General features: G+C 44.3%; 1 protein-coding gene across 6 annotated transcripts in view; it reads left to right on the top strand.

The window, feature by feature from the left end:
- Positions 1-18,614, top strand: part of HDHD2 (haloacid dehalogenase like hydrolase domain containing 2) — a 49,865-nt gene extending 31,251 nt beyond the window's left edge. For all 6 annotated transcript variants that reach the window (XM_061400103.1, XM_061400099.1, XM_061400100.1 and 3 more), the window contains 3 exons: positions 7,153-7,369; positions 10,857-10,920; positions 15,348-18,614. In XM_061400103.1, coding sequence (XP_061256087.1) covers positions 7,153-7,369; positions 10,857-10,920; positions 15,348-15,451 — 385 coding nt within the window. In that variant the 3' untranslated portion in view covers positions 15,452-18,614. The remainder of the gene's footprint in view (positions 1-7,152; positions 7,370-10,856; positions 10,921-15,347) is intronic.
- Positions 18,615-19,877: the final 1,263 nt, after the last annotated feature.

Raw genomic sequence — 19,877 nt, 5'->3', positions numbered from 1 at the left:
CTCTTGCCACTCGTAAGCGAAAGGTTTAGGTGAGTAAACTACATAAATACAGTATTACTGATCTTTTAAAATTTGATGTATAATCTATACAGTAAATTATACAGATTGTCAGTGTACAACTCAGTAAAAATTGACACATAGATACAGCAGCATAACCCCCACTCTGATGAAGATACAAAACATTTCCAGCACCCTAAAAGGTTCTCTATGCTAGTCAGTACCACACCGTCCTCAGGGAAACCGTTACTCTGACTTCTGTCAATATTGCAAGTTTTCAATCTTCATATGATTGAAATCATACAGTTGTAGCATTTTTTATTTTGGTCTGCTTTTCAGATTTATCCAGGCTGTTGCATGTAGCAGTACTGTGTTTTTGTTTTGTTTGTTCTTTATTTTTCTTGTGGTATTGTAGTCTGTTGTATGGCAATTCCACAATTTATTCGATCAATAACGGACATTTGGATTTTTCCATTTTTGGCTCTTAAGAAAGCTTCTATGAACGTTCGTCTACATGTTTTTTGGGGACATACCCATTTATTTCTTTGGGGTCTTTATCTGGGAAAGTACTGGATAATAGATAAGTGCCTGCTTAGCTTTAGTCAATATTGCTAAGTAATTTTACACAGTGATTTTATGGAGTCATACGTTCCCACTAGCTATGAACCAGAGTTCCACCAGTCTCTCCTTAGTCTGTGTCACTATGGCTATTCTTTCTGGTGTGTATAGTGGTATCTTACTGGGTTTTAATTTGTATTTCCCTAGTGAGTAATGTTGCTGAAGCCTTTTCACATACTTACTGGCCATTGGGTAACTTGTTTTGTGATCTCCCCATTCAAATGTTTTCTCCTTTCTGAAGCTTATAGTTTTCTTAGAGGTTTGTTGGAGTCCTGTGTGTGTTGTGTATACAAGTCTTTGGTTGGATATATGTCCTACAGATATCTTATTTCTGTCGGTGGTTTGCATTCTCTTAATAGTATGAGAACAGGACATTTTTAATTTTGATGGAGTCTAATTTGTCGGTATTTTCTTCTGTTGTGCTTAACCCACCTCAGGGTCATGAAGATACTCTCCATATGTTTTCTTCTGCAAGCTTTATTCTACCGTTAGCAGTTAGGTCTAGGGCTTGTTTTGAATGGATTTTTATGAATTGTGTGAAGTAAATTTCACTTTTTTCTTTACAGATATCCTGTTGTTTCTGTAACATTTACTGCGTCAGATCCATTCTTTCAAGAGCCTCACAGAATTGCAGTGACATTTTAGTGCTTTGACATAAATCAAGTGACTATGTAAGTGTGGCTCTGTTTCACATTTGTGCAGTTCCACACTGTCTTGGATACTACAGCTTTATAATAAATCTTAATGTTTGGTAGTATACATTCTTTAACTCAGTCCTTTTTAAGATTCTACATCCTTTCCATGTGAATTTTGGAATCAACTTGTCTGTTTCTACCAAAAAGGCTCACTAGGAGTTTGATTGGTCCTTCATTATTAAATCTACAGATTTGGGTAGAACTTACTGAATAATAGTGTGCTGCCAGTGTATGAAAATGGAATATATCTCCATTTATTTAGATTTTATTTTTACATTTTTCAGCAGTATGGGTTTTTTTTTTTTTTCTAGAGTACATTTTCTAGAGTATGGGTTAATTATTTTGTTAAGTTAATCTTTCTATTTCCTGTTTGATGTGATTGTAAGTAGTATTTTGTTAATTTTGTTTTTAATTGTTCATTGCTAATATGGAGAAATATGATTGAGATTTTGTATGTTAACCTTGTGTTTATTCATTGACCTTCTTACATTCACTTGCTAATTCTAATAATTTATTTGTAGAATCTTTTGAATTGAATTTTCTACATAGATAATTGTGTCAACCACAAATAATGACAATTTTACTTCTCCCCTACCAGTCTTTGTATTTTCATTTGTTTTTCTTTATTATACTCTCTGGGACCCCAACTACAATACCAAACAGAAGTGGTGATAGTGGGTAGCCTACTATAAGTGAGAAAATTGCTGTGTTAATATGACACTGGAGATATTCTGGGGGTTTCAATTAAGTGTTGATGGGATTCTCTCTTGATATATTTAATGATTTGCTGTTGTTTTGATTTGAACTTTTAGTAGTTTGTGTTGTCAGATTGATTGGTGTTCGTTTTAATTGTATTGAATGTCAAGGTTTTTTGTTGTTGTTCTGGTTTTTTTGAGAGGTGTGTGCGGGGTCTTTGATGCTGCATGCTGGCTTCTCTGGTTGTGGCAAGTGGGGGTGCTTTCAGGCTGTGGTGTGCAGGCTTCTCATTGCCGTGGTTTCTCTCGTTGCAGAGCATGGGCTCCAGGGAACGGGCTCTGTAGTTGTCAGGCACAGGCTTAGCTGCCTCACCGCAGGCGGAGTCTTCCCAGACCAGGGATCAAACCCATGTCCCCTGCGTTGGCAGGCAGACTTGTAACCACTGGACTACCAGGGAAGTCCATGAAGGTGAAGATTTGGGCATCATCTAGTTGTTGTTCTCAACTCTGGACATTTTTGCTCCCAGGGGGACATTTGCCATTGTTTGGAGACATTGTTGGTTGTCACAACTGGGGGAAAAGAGTACATCTAGTGGGTAGCGGCCATAGATGCTGCCACACATCCAACAGGGATAAGACAGCCTCCTCTCACAATAAAGCATTTTTCAGTAAAAAATGTCAGTGTTGAGGTTGCAAGACCTAATCTGATTCAGTTCCTTCATTTGATAAGAAACTGAGACCCACAAATGTGAAGTGATTTGCTGTTACCTATTTTAAGTAGCACAGACACTACCCTTCCCATATTTATGAATAAAAATCATTATCATTACTGTCAAATATTATGAAAAAGTTTGCATATATCATCTTTATTCCCCAAAAAGGTAGGCATTATTCTACATGTTATAGATCAGGATCAGGATACTGAGGCATATAGTGCTTCATCCATTAATGAATTTATTCAGTAAGTGTCTAGTGAAAGGTCCCAGAGTTTGGGCTTTTTTTAATATAATTTTATTTATTTATTTAATTTTTTGGCTGTGCTAGGTCTTCTTTGCTTTGCGTGGGCGCTTTTCTAGTTGGGGCCAGTGGGAGCTACTTTCCAGCTGTGCGGGCTTTTCATCATGGTGGCTTCTCTTGTTGTAGTGCACAGGCTCAAGAGCGCGTGGGCTTCAGTAGCTGTGGTGTGTGCGCTCGGTAGTTGCGGTTGCTGGACTCCAGAGCCCAGACTCAGTAGTTGTGTCCTTTGGGCTTAGTTGCTTTGTGACATGTGGGATCCTCCCAGCCCAGGGATCGAACTCACATCTCCTGCATTGGCAGGTGGATTCCTTACCACTGAGCCCCCAAGGAAGTACCCCATGGCTTGTTTTTTATTTCGCTTTGGATTTTTTTTTTTTTTTGAAGTAAGAAATACAGTGATGAGCAAGACTGATGGGCATAGTGGAGACTATATGGTAGCGAGGAAGACAAACCACACACAGCTGAGTAAGAATTATAAACTATGGAAAGTTGATCGGATCAGATCAGATCAGATCAGATCAGATCAGTCACTCAGTCGTGTCCGACTCTTTGCGACCCCATGAATCGCAGCACACCAGGCCTCCCTGTCCATCACCAACTCCCAGAGTTCACTGAGACTCATGTCCATCGAGTCGGTGATGCCATCCAGCCATCTCATCCTCTGTCGTCCCCTTCTCCTCCTGCCCCCAATCCCTCCCAGCATCAGAGTCTTTTCCAATGAGTCAACTCTTCGCATGAGGTGGCCAAAGTACTGGAGTTTCAGCTTTAGCATCATTCCTTCCAAAGAAATCCCAGGGCTGATCTCCTTCAGAATGGACTGGTTGGATCTCCTTGCAGTCCAAGGGACTCTTGGAAAATTGATAGAAAGGAAAAAAGATGAGATGGAGCTGAACTGTGAGGAGGAAGTCCACTTTGTAGGGAGATTGGCGGTGGTGGCTTCTGTGTGCTGACTTCAAGCTGAGATCTGACAGGTGAGCAGAAGAAAGCTGTGTGCAAAGTATGGGGCAGTGCTTCAGGAGGAGGGAACACTGTGTGTAGGGCTGAAGCAGGAAGGAGTCTGACCTTCTTGGTGTGTAGTCAGCAATAGGGAAGGTGTCTTGAGATGGAGATGTAAACGGTGGCCAGATGAGGCCAGGCCTCACCGGCTGCAGAGAGGACTTTGGCTTTTATACCCTTTGCAGTAAGAGGTTATTGAAAGGTTTTTAAGCTGAGCAAGGACATACATGATCTCGCCTGTACTTTTAAAACTCCTGCTATTGCCTGTATGATGGGTTGGTATAATAGGGCAACAGCAGAAAGCAGGAAGACGAGTTGACTATTGCAGAGGTTCAGCAGAGGAAGTAAGACTGGAGACGTTTGTATTTTTCTTTTGGACTTGGAAGTTATTGGATGTGCTTATAAAGGGATATGGAAGGGTGAGGGAAAGTAAGAAATCAGGGATGACTGCTAGGTTTCTGGCTTGAGCAATGGGGTGAATTTGCTAAGTTGAGAAAGACTGGGGGAGAGTCGTTTGGGGAGTGGGAAGGAAAGGACTCAGTAGTTTGATGTTGGGCAAATGGGAAGCTTCTGGCAGTTGCTTAAGCTGCCATGTAATTTCATTTCCACATGTTCCATTTTCAGCAGAAATGGTAAAAAGTTGATCTTGTGTTTTTGTTTTTTTTTTTTTCCTAGAAAAGTGGTTTTCTGGAGTTCTGGGTTCCTGCTCTCCTTGGTCTCAGCTGGCATTGCCGGATGATCTTGTAAAACGGAATGTGCTGGACTTGGTGTTCTTTACCATCCCTTTCAATAATGTGCTCCCTGGCTAGGTCTTTTTTATAGTTTTTTCCCCTTTGCCTACATGGAATTTATAGCCAAGGATTTCTGCTTGAGGCCTTCTTGATGCCTTTTTTTCTTGTTTCTTGTACCTCGATGGACTTATAGTCAAATAGAGATAGAAATCTTCAGATTTCTTGCTGATACATTACTTCTGATAACAAAGAAATCAATTGCCCCGCCTAGGAAATGTACCGGAGAAGGCAATGGCACCCCACTCCAGTACTCTTGCCTGGAAAATCCCATGGACGGAGGAGCCTGGTAGGCTGCAGTCCATGGAGTCGCTAAGAGTCGGACACGACTGAGCGACTTCACTTTCACTTCTCACTCTCATGCATTGGAGAAGGCAATGGCAACCCACTCCAGTGTTCTTGCCTGGAGAATCCCAGGGACGGGGAGCCTGTTGGGCTGCCGTCTATGGGGTCGCACAGAGTCAGACACAACTGAAGTGACTTAGCAGCAGCAGCAGCAGCAGGAAATGTACAAACACCTCTAAGTTGTATGGTGTCTATTTTCTCATATTTTTGGAAGTGTTAATTATTAAAAAAAAAACTTTTAATCTGTGTCCTAGAAAATAATTTACCTTTCAGTCTGTCCTGAACATGCCTTGGCTCTAAATCTTCTGCTATACAGAGAACAATGACAGAAGCAGGAGCCACTTCGCTGAGAGATGCCTATTCTCCAGGCCCATGTGGAACCAGTTCCCATTTAGAGAAATGCAGAGGAACCCACAGTTTCAGCCCTTCCAGGGAAGGCACTAAAGCACTGCCTGGGAATTAAGTACACACATCAATCAAGCTGATAAGTCTTATACCCAGTTAATATATAATAAAATATTAACAAAGCTAAATCAAATGAGTTTTTAGTTTAGCTGTGTAAGTGAAAAGCAATTTTGAGGTCTGTTGCATAAAGAATTCCAGTTCCGTGGTAGAGTAGCAAATAAATGGGATTGGGGGCAGGATGACAAGAGGGGAGATAGATAAATCACTCATTATTCTCTCCTTTCGATCAGCTGTGGTTCTTTAGGGCCAGCATAGTGGCCTTATCAGGTTTCCTAACTGTTGGATTTTAAGATCTGCTTAAGAAATAAATTTGTATTAATATTAGAGAATAAATTTGAAGGATCCATTCTGTGCTGTGAGCAGTTCGTAGTAACTAACAATAAGGCCCTGTAATAGGCCAGTATTGGTTTTTACTTAATAAAATATTTAATCATAAATGTCTGAATCCTGCATCTCCCACAGGAAGGCATTTCCATGCCCACTGACAAGAATCATTTAGCAGTTTCATAGTTGAGCGCTTAATTACTCATAATTGTGAAGGGTAAGATGTGATGAATTCTGCCTCAATGGACATACTAAATATTTTAACTAAGTAGATGACTTAAAGTAAATTAAGCTAGTGAGATCATTTATTCCATTGGTTAAAAGCAGCTTGAGAAGACTATCATGTTCCGTATATGATGAGATGATAATAGCTGTGTGACTCTTTGCTGTGTGCCTATATGTAGGCTGCAGTGTTGAGATGGATGGCAGATTATTTTTGGATGGGGTTGATGGGGTTTGAGGGATTTCTTTTATTATGTTATGCCTGAGTCACTAATGAGGATCCTTACCTATATGCAGTTTGGTTCTCTAACAAGAAAACTCTTCGTGCCCTTTCCGTTGGTCCTACATCAGGAAAAAGGAAGGGGCTTGACATTTCCCCTTAAGCCTTACTGCTTTGTCCTTCAGTGAAAACAGCCTGATTTTCAAAGTAACAGCAGAAGCAGTCAAAGGGTAAATGAAGAGGGGATGATACAAGCAGAAAATATTTGTAAAATGCTCTATGAAATTTCTGAATTAGAATCTCACATTTTGGAGTAGAGAAAAGAGGCAGCCAGGTGTTTTAGGAGTTGGCTAAACGTGTCACTGCACAGCAGTTGAGCCACTGTAAAAGGCTCAGGAGCCTCCTACTTACCATTAGGGAGGTTGAAACAACTTGTCTCATTAAGTTAAGCTTCTTCCCTCGAGTGCCTTATTTAGCTTTACTTCTCTTAATTCTCTTTCCCTGATGATTTGGGTAAAGCGTCTGAAACCACTAAAGGTAAAAGGTTGAAGCAATCCCAAATTTAATAATCCATCACCTTTCTTCAGTGTATCTGAGTGCAATTCCCAGCAGTTCCTAGCAAATTCATTAGAAGACAGCAAGTCATTAAAAGTTAATACGAAACTATTTGTCTCTGTGAGTGAATAAAACTACTTTGTAAGTCTGACAGTCTTTTCCACTCATAAAAAAGCATTGCTTTTAGCCAATTTCCATTGTCTCTGACTCTCTAGGTTACTCCTGGATGGAGCGCCTCTGATAGCAATCCACAAAGCTAGGTATTACAAGAGGAAGGATGGCTTAGCCCTGGGGCCTGGACCATTTGTGACTGCTTTAGAGTATGCCACCGATACCAAAGCCACGGTCGTGGGGAAACCAGAGAAAACGTTCTTTTTGGAGGCATTGCGGGGCACTGGCTGTGAACCTGAGGAGACCGTTATGATTGGAGATGTAAGTAGAAGAGCCCAGGAAACGCCCTGGGCTCACCTGTCCTGCTGGGAGGAGCCAGCTTCAAAGCAGTGCTTTGAAACACGAGCGGACCCGTTATTGGTGATTGTCAGGTGGTAATAAGAGGCCACCCATAAAGCAGGCTTTCCAGTAGTTGTTCACTGGTATTCTAAAGAACTGAACTGTTGATTATTTCTGACAGTCTTCACAGTGTGATGAGATATATACAATTCAAAAGACCATCAGATACAAGACAATTAAATGCTTTATATGTCCTTTTGAAAATAACTTAGATTTGTTTTTTACTATTCCTTAATGCAGAGACCACCTGTACCTAAAGAATTCTCTCACTATTGATTTTTTTTTTTTGGCTAGTACATACTTTATGGAAAAACTTCCCAATTTGCCAGAGATAGCTAAAGATATCGATTGCCTCAGGCCTTTGAGTGGCAGGGCTGGCTCTGGTGACCAGATGCCCTAGCCAGTGACCTTTGGCTGTGAGCACGTTGTCAGTCTACCCTGGTAAGAAAGGCAATACCAAAGAATGTTCAAACTGCTGCACAACTGCACTCATCTCACACACTAGCAAAGTAATGCTCAAAATTCTCCAAGCCAGGCTTCAGCAGTACGTGAACCGTGAATGTCCAGATGTTCAAGCTGGATTTAGAAAAGGCAGAGGACCCAGAGATCAAATTGCCAACATCCATTGGATCATCCAAAAAGCAAGAGAGTTCCAGAAAAACATCTACTTCTGCTTTATTGACTACACCAAAGGCTTTGACTGTGTGAATCACAACAAACTGTGGAAAATTCTGAAAGAGATGGGAATACCAGAGCACCTGACCTGTGTCCTGAGAAATCTGTACGCAGGTCAAGAAGCAACAGTTAGAACCGGACATGGAACAACACACTGGTCCCAAATGGGAAAAGGAGTACATCAAGGCTGTATATTGTCACCCTGCTTATTTAACTTCCATGCAGAATACATCATGCAAAATGCCAGGCTGGATGAAGCAGAAGCTAGAATCAAGATTGCTGCGAGAAATATCAATAACCTCAGATATGCAGATGACACCACCCTTGTGGCAGAAAGTGAAGAACTAAAGAGCCTCTTGATGAAAGTAAAAAAGGAGAGAAAAAGTTGGTTTAAAGCTCAACATTCAGAAAACTAAGATCATGGCATCCGGTCCCATCACTTTGTGGCAAATAGATGGGGAAACAGTGGAAACAGTGTCAGACTTTATTTTCTTGTGCTCCAAAATCACTGCAGATGGTGACTGCAGCCATGAAATTAAAAGACGCTTGCTCCTTGGAAGAAAAGCTATGACAAACTTAGACAGCATATTAAAAAGCAGAGACATTACTTTGCCAACAAAGATCCATCTAGTCAAAGCTATGATTTTTCCAGGAGTCACGTATGGATGTCAAAGTTGGACTATAAAGAAAGCTGAACACCGAACAATTGATGCTTTTGAACTGTGGTGTCGGAGAAGCCTCTTGAGAGTCCTTTGGACTGCAAGGAGATCCAACCAGTCCATCCTAAAGGAGATCAGTCCCGAATATTCATTGGAAGGACTGATGCTGAAGCTCCAATACTCTGGCCACCTGATGCAAAGAACTGATTCATTTGAAAAGACCCTGATGCTGGGAAAGATTGAAGGCGGGAGGAGAAGGGGACGACAGAGGATGCGATGGTTGGATGACATCACCAACTCGATGGACATGCGTTTGAGTAAGCTCTGGGAGTTGGTGATGGACAGGGAAGCCTGGCGTGCTGCAATCCGTAGGGTCACAAAGAGTCGGAGACGACTGAGCGACTGAACTTACTGGGAAAACATTATTTTCTGTCTGTGCTGTGAGGGGAAAAGTACTGGAAAGCACACTATCTTGTGGTCAGTAGTAGGTGGCAAGGATTATATTTCAATTTTAAATAATAATGCCTTAGGCTGGAAGGGACCATCAGGATTGTCTGGTCTGAACCTCCTCACTTTATCAGCTGAGAAACCTTAGCCCAGAGAGGTAGTCCCAGAGCTGATGAGTGGCATGGCTGGAAGTAGAACTCGAGGCCGGACTCCCTCCAGAAGAAACTGTAGATCCCCTGCTGTCTTGAACTGTGCGAGTGCTCATGGATCGCAATCTTCCTGACTGCCGTCTCCTACTTCTAGGTTCCTGAACCAAACCCAGTAGGCTGTCACTGGACTCAGGACTGCTTTGAAAAACTGTCTTTTCAGTAACAACTTTTCCCTCTGGCAGGCCTTTAGCTGACTTTTCTAGGCAAATGTGTGTTCAAGAAAGTGGTCACCCTAGCCTGGAGATTCCAGAATTCTTTGTCCCTGGAGACACTGCTATTGGGACAGCATGGAAGGTGGGAAGGGCACGTGATAGCAGAGTTCAGCTGCCTGGAGGGGTGTTGTCTGAGAGAGGGTGGCTTTTCCCTCTCTTTCCATGTCTACTTTTCCCCTCTCCTTCAGCCTTTCCCTCTCCCCCATCTTGCCTGCTTCAACAAGGCAGGTTTAGATGCAACAGAAAAGGTTTTAAGTTCGACCTTGAGTGAAGATTTTGAGAGAAATTCTGAGACTCATTTCCAAGGGTGGTTGTTAAATTACATGAATGATTTTAACGGAAAAGTTTTTCTTTGGGCATGATCTGAATAAATTCTTATAGACATGAGATGGCAGGATTGATTTTATTGATGTTTCTTCCATTTCTTGGATTTTTATTGCCTTGCATTTATCACAGTTAGCTGAGTATATTCACCCCTATCTTGAGTAAAAATTGAAAAACAAGAGCTTCCCTTTTAAACTGGTCTGTTATTCCTAAGTGTGAAGACAGTCTCAAAATCTGTTTAAGTATACGGTCTGACTTGATTCCTCCTGTTACTGACAGTTGGATGAAAAGTAAGGATAATGTGTTACGTAGGCAGCATGAGAGCTGTCTTCTGAACCTAGTTCACTCACTGCCGTGCAGTTGGATCATTTGCCTTAGGAGCTGCCAAATGATAAAATACCTTTTTTCCATGATCTATTTTAAAAGGAGATAGATGGGACCTTCCCTGGTGGTCCAGTGGTTGAGACTCTGTGCTCCCAATGCAAGAGACCGAGATTTGATCCCTTGTCGGTGAACTAAATCCCACATGCTGCAACTAAGACCTGATGCAAATGAATAAATAAAAATAAAAAATATTTTAAAAAAAGAAATAGATGTACATGTGCAAAACATGCAGCGCTGTAACTGCACTTTCTATGTTTGGTTACTGGGGTTGCTACTCTTGTTTTTAACCTCTACCTCCGTGATGCTTCCCTTTCCAGTTAGTATGCTCCCTTAGACTATCACACCTGGGTTTATCCTTTTTTATACCTCCCTCACTCTCGTTTTAAGAAAAAGCATGGGATTGCAGTTGGCCATTCCAGCCTAATAAATCACTGGTAGGTTGGTTTGTTGGCGAGTTCACTGAAGACACTGGACTAAACGCTTCGTCACACTTTTCTAGGACTGCAGAGATGATGTTGGTGGGGCTCAGAATGCCGGCATGCGGGGCATCTTAGTCAAGACAGGTACGTATCTTCTGTACAAGCTTTCTCTGAAACAGAATGGTAAAATACACCATTCTTAAAGAACAGTCTTTGATAAAATGGCAAAGCCCACTGGGTACTTTAATTCTCTTTCCACCACAAAGCAAAAATAAAGTGGGCTTAGGATTGCAGGGAAGAGAAACGACGTGAGAGGGCCCGTACTGTGCAAAGCTAGGAAGTTCAGATCAGAGTTCAGAGGTGTTTTCACACTTCCTCAGAGATAGTCATACACAAGACAGTTAGCATTTATATCATTTTCTGGATATACAAACCACTGGCTGACCAAAAAACCATTGATCGTGGGGCTCTGTAAAAATATCCTTTCCTTTTGAACCAGGTATAAAATGATGACTTTGACCTCTTTGGGGACTGACTAGCTAAGTGATACTTTGTGTTAATGTTGTTTTAAAAACACACATAAAAAAACTTTTTTCTTACCTTTCCTGTACTGTTTTAGTAACAATTTCCTATACCAAAATTAAGTAAACTGGGTGTGGTCCCTCAAATAAATTTAAGGAAAGAGAAAGAACTTAATGGGGAAGCCACAGCTAATACGGTATCATGAGGACAGCAGACCAGTTAGGTGTCTTGGGTCTCAGTCTCAGCTCTACACTGACTCTGAGATTCTGTCAGAGCCCTTCACCTCTTTGGACTGTTTATAGATGATGGGGCTGGACTGGTCCCTTTTAGCTCTGTGCCATTTTCCAGTGTGGAGTGTGATGAATAAAGTCCTCTCAAGGTAAGGAGAGACAAGGCATGAGAGCTGTGTGTGGGCATGTGCTGTTGCGCTGAGAACTTGATCAGCCTTTCCAGGTAAAATGAAAAGGTCTCCCCCACACCTGCCGCCAGAGGATACCTGCTGAGCTTGGAACTAATAGCACATGTTTGAGGATGACAGCCAGGGTCCGGTCCAAGAATTGGCATCAGACTCTTATCAGTTAAATAGCAGATAAGGGGTTCTGTGGGCTTCCCTGGTGGCCCAGCAGTTAAGAATCTGCCTGCCTATGCAGGAGATGCTGAAATCCCTGGAGAAGGAAATGGCAACCCACTCTAGTATTCTTGCCTAGAAAATCCCATGGACAGAGGAGCCTGGCGGGGTATAGTCCGTGGGCAGAGTCAGACACGATGTAGTGACTGAACAGTAACAGCAGAAGGCTCTGTAAATGGCTCTGTGAGTTCATATGCCTGGCTTTGTACAGGTTGTCCAGAAAAGGGAGAATTTAAACAGTCATAGAAGACCTGCCACCAGGAAATTTTTAGAAAAATGTATATTTACTCATGACTATGGTGTTTGTTCAAGAAAATGTGGTTGCATGAAAGCTATTTTGAATTTAAAAACAGAAACAAGAAAACAGGAGATGCTGCTATAATTGAATAAGAAGTACTTGTCAGGCCCTGGCTTCCCAGGTGGCACTAGTGGTAAAGAATCTGCTTGCTAATGCAGGAGACGCAAGAGACTCGGGTTTGATCCTTGGTTCAGGAAGATCCCTGGATTAGGAAGTGGCAACCCACTCCAGTATTCTTGCCTGGAGAATCCCATGGACAGAGGAGCCTGGTGGGCTACAGTCCATGCGGTCGCAAAGAGTCAGACCCAACTGTGCAACTGAACACGCATGGTGTGGACCAAGAGGGACAGCCTGCTCGTGCAGGAGGTCCCGGGGGAGCCTTGCACATGGTGACTCGTCGCCTTAGAACTAACAGTGTTTTTGCACATTTCTCATTCAAAATGATCACCATTTTCCCTGGAACATCACTCTGCTTTGATGGACGCGAAAAAGAGGACAACGGGACCTATCAGGGAGTCAAGAAAAATAGGCACACTCATCATCTTGCCTTGTGTCTGAATTTTCAGATTCCTGACATTCACCATTTTATGATCCGATCATTGAGGAAATCCACAGATAACTATTTCTAGCGTTCCCATAAACATTTCCTTTCTTAGCTCACGTAATTAAGGATTTACACCAAGTATGAAAACTGCTCCTGTGCCAGTGTCTTGTGGGCCCAGCTCCCCCTAGCGGGTCTCCATGGTTCTGCCTTCTTTTCTGACTGGCCATTGGCTGTGGTCAGCCCATCACACAGGCAGCCAGTCAATCTTAGAGAAGCCAGCAGCTCTACACAGTCACATCTAAAATGTCTAACTTAGTTATGTAGCTAAGTTCAGCTCATGAAAACAGACCCATTTGTACTGTTCATCTTTGGTCAGAAAAAAAAAATCCCAAGACCACTGTTCTGAAAGTGTACAGAGCTGCCGATTCCACTGATGGTTTTGAACTGAATGCAGTGGACAGGTGCTTGGTTTCTCAGTGTTGAAAATCACCATGGAAATTTTAACTTACGCAGTGATTGTCTTGAGCAATTTGTTTCTCAGTAACACATGTTAAACGCTCAATATACATTTGTAAAGACTTTTGACTAGCCCCCCTGATGCTGCTGCTGCTGCTAAGTCACTTCATGTCTATACTTCTATGCAACCCCATAGAGGGCAGCCCACCAGGCTCCGCCGTCCCTGGGATTCTCCAGGCAAGAACGCTGGAGTGGGTTGCCATTTCCTTCTCCAATGCATGAAAGAGAAAAGTGAAAGTGAAGTCGCTCAGTCGTGTCCGAATCTTAGCGACCCCATGGACTGCAGCCCACCAGGCTCCTCTGTCCATGGGATTTTCCAGGCAAGAGTACTGGAGTGGGGTGCCATTGCCTTCTCCGTGACTAGCCCTGACCAGAATCTAATTCTGTTTAGCATGTAAAACAATGACCTAGGAAAGATGGGATCACCCTCTGTCCAATGTTGTCAACATGGCTTCCTGCATTCTGCCTCCATTTACATTTGTTCATCCAGGAGAGTATAGACTGCCGTGCTGCGTCAGGCCTGAGTGGCGGTGGCCTGCTCCCTTCACTCCGCCAGCGTTGTTGAGCGCCTGCCACGTGCCACACACAGTGCAGGGTGCTAGAACTTGCACGCATACGCAAGCCACTGTGTTAGTTTGTAGAAACCCCAGGGCCAGACTAAGCAGAAGCATGCTGCAAGCCCTTCTCTCCATGGCTAAGAACCCTGACTTTCACACATCGGTCCTTAAACAACTAGATCCAAGAAGTGGGTGGTATAGTAAAAAGTAGTCATTAACTTACCTGTGAGACCAAGCAGAAACCTTGCAAAGGTTTATACTCAATGGGATTTAAGCTTAAGAAGAAATAAGCAATAGAGTTTGCTGTGTGGACCGTACCGTGGACAGGTGCCTTGAGGATGCTGAGGAGTTACCTTTGTGCATTTGATGCTGGCTCCTTTCCTGAAGGAATTCACAAGTCAGCAAGACAGGACAGGAGCAATGTCACCACCACAGCACCAGGTTGTGGGCTGGGGATTTTCAGGCTTCATGTTTGCTGGACAAAACCTTGTAGGTAGTTGTAGAAAACAAAAGGGATTGTATTGTAGAAAATGGTGAGCCTATTGTTTGGAAACCCAGATTTAGGCAGAGAATACAGGAAATTGCACAAGAATAAAGAGAGCTCACAGAAAGGGGGATGAGAGAGCTTGCAGAAAGGGCACGTGCAGAGGCTGCACTGAGGCTACAGGGCAGTCGGCCTCATCCCCAAGGCCTTGACTGAAGCAGTGTTCCTCCCCGCTTCCCTCTGTCCCTTCTTTCCTTCCTTCTTTCTTTCATTTAACCAGTGCTACAGAATGCCCACCATGTGAGGAGTGCTGAGCTGGGTGACTGAGGGCCTGGTAGGCAACAACAGACATTTGGGGTTCTTTCTGAAGAGCACTGGGACACATTAAGGGTGTCTAAATGGGGGTCATGCATGGCCTGATGACCATTTGTCAGATCAGCTCTGTGTCCCCGTGTGACCAGTTCCTCTGCTGTGCTGGGCTGTTCATCTGTGGGTCTTGAACTCCTCAGTGCCCTGCTGGGCAGCCTGGCCGGCCAGCCTGCACGTGAGCACCGTGACCATCCGTCTCTCCCTGCCCCCGGCGCTCATTTGCCTGCTCACAGGGTTCCTGTTGGGCAGCAGCTCATGCAGTTTCCAGTCACCCGTGAGCTGACAAGGCCTCTATCCTGTGCGGTCTGGGCTCTCATGTAAAAGCACTGGTTTAATCCCCGTCCGTATCTTTAGGGCTCGTGGGGGAGGAAATTTCACCAGGTGAGGAGATTTGAGGGCACCCTTAACTGCCAGGTGACCCAGTGCCTGGGATCTGGCATCCGTTGCTGAGAGACCAGAGGGCCTGGGAAATGCTGAACACATCTGGCTTTGGGTTGCCTCGTGGCATCCTGAAGCCTGGATGAAAGGTGCTTTGGGGGTTGTGGAGCCCCCGGTTCTCTCGGCACTGTCAGGGTGGCCTGTGTGCTCACAGGCTGCGATTACTCTGGCGTCCTGACAGTAGCCTTTGTTCACAGGCTTTACTTTCATTTCAGGGAAATATCGAGCAGCAGACGAAGACAAAATTAACCCAGCTCCTTACTTAACCTGTGAGAGCTTCCCGCATGCCGTGGACCACATTCTGCAGCATCTGCTGTGAACCGTTACGTGAATCTGAAGGAACTTGAAACGCAGCTTTTCATCCACTGGAATGAATCCCTCAACACACTCAGTGCCGGCCTAGACAGACGCGGACCACTCAGCCCTGCTCACCGTTCAACCCTCTTTTATTGTGCAGTAATTAGAAAGAAAGGTATTGAATTGCAGCCAGCCACTCAGCCGGGCTAATAATCCCTTTTATTTTGTAAAAGAAGATGAGATCCAAAAAAAGGGAAAACTGAGATTGCGTGTTCCTTTTAAAATATTCATCAGGTTAGCGGGGCTGGAGGGGAGTCTGCTGCAGGGAGCCTCGTTCTCTGTCCTCTCAATGGTAAATTGGTGGGCTTCAGGCTGACTAAAGTTGAATGGTATCTTTTTAAGTTATAAAGTACTGTACTGCAGGCTGCATTAGGCTGTAGTTTTAATGCTGAGTTCAGCTGTGAAATCTGTCAGAAGTGCCGAGTGGAGTACAGAACAGAAGCAACAAAATAAATTGTCCTTTAGCCCAAGTGATGGAGTGGATTTGCTTTCACGGATGTTGAAAACTAGATTAGCTACTGTATTACTCCCAGCCTGGATGACTTCTTTTTCTCTTCATTAACCAGAGATAACTAATTTAAATTTAGAACCTGATTTTAATTTAAAATAATATTTCCATTAATAACCTATTCATTGCAGATACCTATTATACTGTGTAACAGTTGTTTTGGAAATTTTATGTAAAATTAAAACTATCAGTATTTCACAGATGTTTTAATTAGACATTGTTATTAACAGGAACAGTGCAGAAACTAAAATCAAGCCTTTAATGTCTTACAGACCATGCATTTTTGAGGTTAGTGTCCACCCGGGTCCCATTAACTGTACATTTGCAAGATTTCATTATTTTTGCCTCTGACACTGTGGGAAAAATCCTTCAGAAACTACTGGGACAGATTCAGGCTTTTATGTACTTGGTTACCGCGGCTGTAAAATGAAATCTCGCCTTGTAGCGTGGATGCTTCTTGTCATGTTAAACCCACCACAATGAAGGGGACTGAGGAGGTGATGATTGTCCTGTGCATTTGCATACGCGGAGGATCCTGGGCCTCGGCAGCTGTTTTACTGGGCTCTTGGGCCTTGGGTTATCAGCACGTAATTGCCCATCATCTTGGTGCTCCCCGCACTGAAGCACACAGCGGTGTGGGTGAGCTTCGGGTTTTGATGCTTGTTTAGAGAGCAGCTTGGTCTTAGGTGGGAGGGGGCAGAGCTAAATGGCCACTCCCCTCCTCCTGGCCGTTGGCCGCTCGCTGTTCTTACTGTGCAGATGCTGGACTTAGTCCTCGCATGTGGCAGAGTGCCGAAGACAGCAGTGCTGGGACACCACCCGGACGGGAAGGAGGGGCAGTGGCAGGGGCGCAGAGCCTGGCCAGCACTGCCAGCTCGCCCCTCCAGGACCCTAGCCCCTCCCCTAGCCCCTCCTGCCTCTGCTCCCTTCTCCATAGAGATAACCACGGTGCCCACCACGCAGGCGTGTTGTGAGAGTTAAATGTGCAGCCCACGTGTTAAGGACTTTGAGTGGAATCAGGCAGATGCTAAGTCTCCCACGTCTGCGATGACGACATGCAGATACAGGAGTGTCCACATTTAACCATCTGGGAAAGTTTGGTAGAATTCATCTCTATAGCCAGTTCAGTGGGGAAGGTCTTCCTGAGAATTTAAAAAAAGAGACATTCTACGATATTTGAACTCCTTCAGACCAGAGCTGCAAAGAGGGGAAGCCCCGCGTGCAAGCAGAGAGGCTGCTGGTATGTTCACCTGTGGCCTGTTCCCCAGCACCTGGGGCAGCGATTCCTTGGCCCAGGCGTTCTCAAGTGTTTGCTCGCTGCTGTGTGTGAAGTGCCTGCTAGGAAGCAAGCGTATAAGAGAAGGATCTGGCCCGGAGGGGCCCAGGAGGATGCCCAAGGCAGTGTGAAGATCCTGTGTCCCTGTCCTGTGATGTCCTGCCCGCAGAATGGAGGAAGTGTCCCCACCTCTGTGCTGCACTTGTTAGATTACACTTGGACCTTCACGCGTCTCCTCTCCCCACCAGACAAGACTGTGTCTGCTACAGCACAGAACAGGTACTCAGGCAGTCACCGGACCAATCAAACTTAGCTGTAAATATCAGAAGAATTTAATGCTAGAACGTTTAGCTGTGGGTAGGGAGGAGAAAATAAATTTCATTTTAGACTTGCTGTCCATAGAAGAGGCCCATTAGACATTTAAGTAATGGCTCTGATGCTCTGGGGACAGGTTAGAGCTAAAGCCACGCAGTAGACATGACTGACAGGTGCGTGGCAGGAGAGGGTAAGGCACCGTGTGCACCCAGCCCTGCCAGGAGAAGTGGCTGTTCCACTTTCCTCCACTCTCACGTGGCCCTAGAAGCCATTAAAACCTTAGTTTACCGTTTTATTTAACAAATGTTAAATAGGGCTTTCTAACCGACCTGTCCACAGTGTTGAAATTACTGGAAACATTCCCAGCTCAGCAGGTTGGTCTGCGTTGGGCCTCATGGAGGAGATTTAATAACCGAAGTATGTAAAGGACTTTATTTTCCAGCCATTACATTTCAAGGACTGTCCTGTGGTACTGACCCCCAAGGAAAGTGTTTGTATCAGCTTTACTGTAATCCTGTCCTGGCCCCAGAAAGGGACCAAGTGACATCTTAGGGCTGGAAAGGGCATTAGAGAACATCCACTGTCAGAAGGTGGTCATTGCGTGTCTGCTGTGAGCCAGGTGTGTGCTCGGTGTAATGGGCGAAGGGCAAGTCCTGGGGGAGATACAGTTGTGCCCACTTCACACTCACCATCCAGAATCAGCGAGTTCTGCAGTGACTCTGCCTACCCACCATTCCACCCCTCTCAGGGCAGATAGTGATGCCCCGAAAGAAGGGGGCTTGCCCACCTCCTTCAGCAACGGCTCCATCAAACACCTATGGCTGTGGATGTCACAGACTCCCCTGGAGTGACAGGTGTCATCACCTAACCCTAATTCCACATTGAAAAATTACAGGAGTGAATTGTACAGGAAAGTCAAAATACACCTGTGTTGATGATGTTCAGTTGATTTTGGATCACTGGTGGTTCATGTAGGATGAAACTCAAGTCCTTGGGTACTTATAATAAAGAATTTTTAAAACTGCACTAATGTGTTTCATTAAAACACTTGCCTCGGTGGCAGAGTCCCTTGTCCTGTTAGCAGTTATCTGCATGGAGCAAGTTTGTATCACAGAGTTTTCTTTGACATAAATCACAAAATTTTGCCCAAAATAAATGCACAAGGCCTTTGCTAACTTTGTGTTACACCAACCACCTACTACTCAAAGAATGCTGCTCTCCTTGAGAGGCGAGGTGCCTGAGCACCAGAAATCGTTTATCGTAATTCAAACGGCATCTATTAAAATGAAACAGATTTCAGTATCTTTTTCCAGTATTTAATGTCATACACATCTCAGTGCCTGCTTGTTTCAATGGCTGCTGTGCCTGAGGAAATCAAAGTTATTTCTTAAATGCCCACCGGGAGTAAAGCATCAAGGAAGACCAAGCAGACTGTAGCTCCAACTCCTAGATACAAATCCTCTAGATGGGAAATAAAGCATGTAAACAGCGCACCTAGAAGTCCCAGGGGCTCTGGCAAGTTCAAGGTGGTCGTGTAAGTCCTCCCAGAGAAGAGCTGATGTGCAGTGAGCGAAAGGCTTGGGAACAGTAATCACAACGTCCAGCCTCTGAAGCACATAGAGTGCTCAGACAGTCTGTGGTCTGTCATTTCATCCATTCAATAGCAGTGGCAGAAAGTACCACAACCATGGTGCTAACATTCAGGTAGGGTAAACAGACAATCAGCCGTACACACAACTGTGTCATGCAGTGGAGCTACTGACAAGAACTGATGGAGAACAGAGCCAGGAAGCATGAGGCTGCTGTTCCTTTAGATAACTAGTTCCTTTAGATAACTAGGGAAGGCACCCGATGGCCAGAATGAGTGCCGTGGGTGAAGGGCGAAGAACCTGAACTGCCAGCGTCTGAATTACCAGGAGGTGGCAAATGCAAATCCATGACTGGTTTTCCTGGGAAGGTCAGAGGGTCTGCATTTCCGTGTTCAGTTGGAGCCAGGTCGATGCTGTGTCCTTCGGACAGTTCTGGCCTCTGCAGTTCACCACAGTCCCCACCTCTCCTTACTTTACCCATGTGTTACTATGCTCAAAGTTCTATAGGCATTTCAGTTATGACCTCTGCTTTAAAAGAAAATGCCCCAGGTGGAATTAAGTTAAATTTCCCATCGACTAACAGGCCAGTCTCCTATAGCCCTATAAACTTAGACATACTTTGCTGTTGCTGCTAAGTTGCTTCAGTCGTGTCCGACTCTGTGCGACCCCATAGACGGTAGCCCAGCAGGCTCCCCCGTCC

Source organism: Bos javanicus, chromosome 24 (assembly GCF_032452875.1).
Source record: "Bos javanicus breed banteng chromosome 24, ARS-OSU_banteng_1.0, whole genome shotgun sequence".
Classification (NCBI taxonomy): domain Eukaryota; kingdom Metazoa; phylum Chordata; class Mammalia; order Artiodactyla; family Bovidae; genus Bos; species Bos javanicus.
This window is presented reverse-complemented; position numbering and strand designations above follow the sequence as displayed.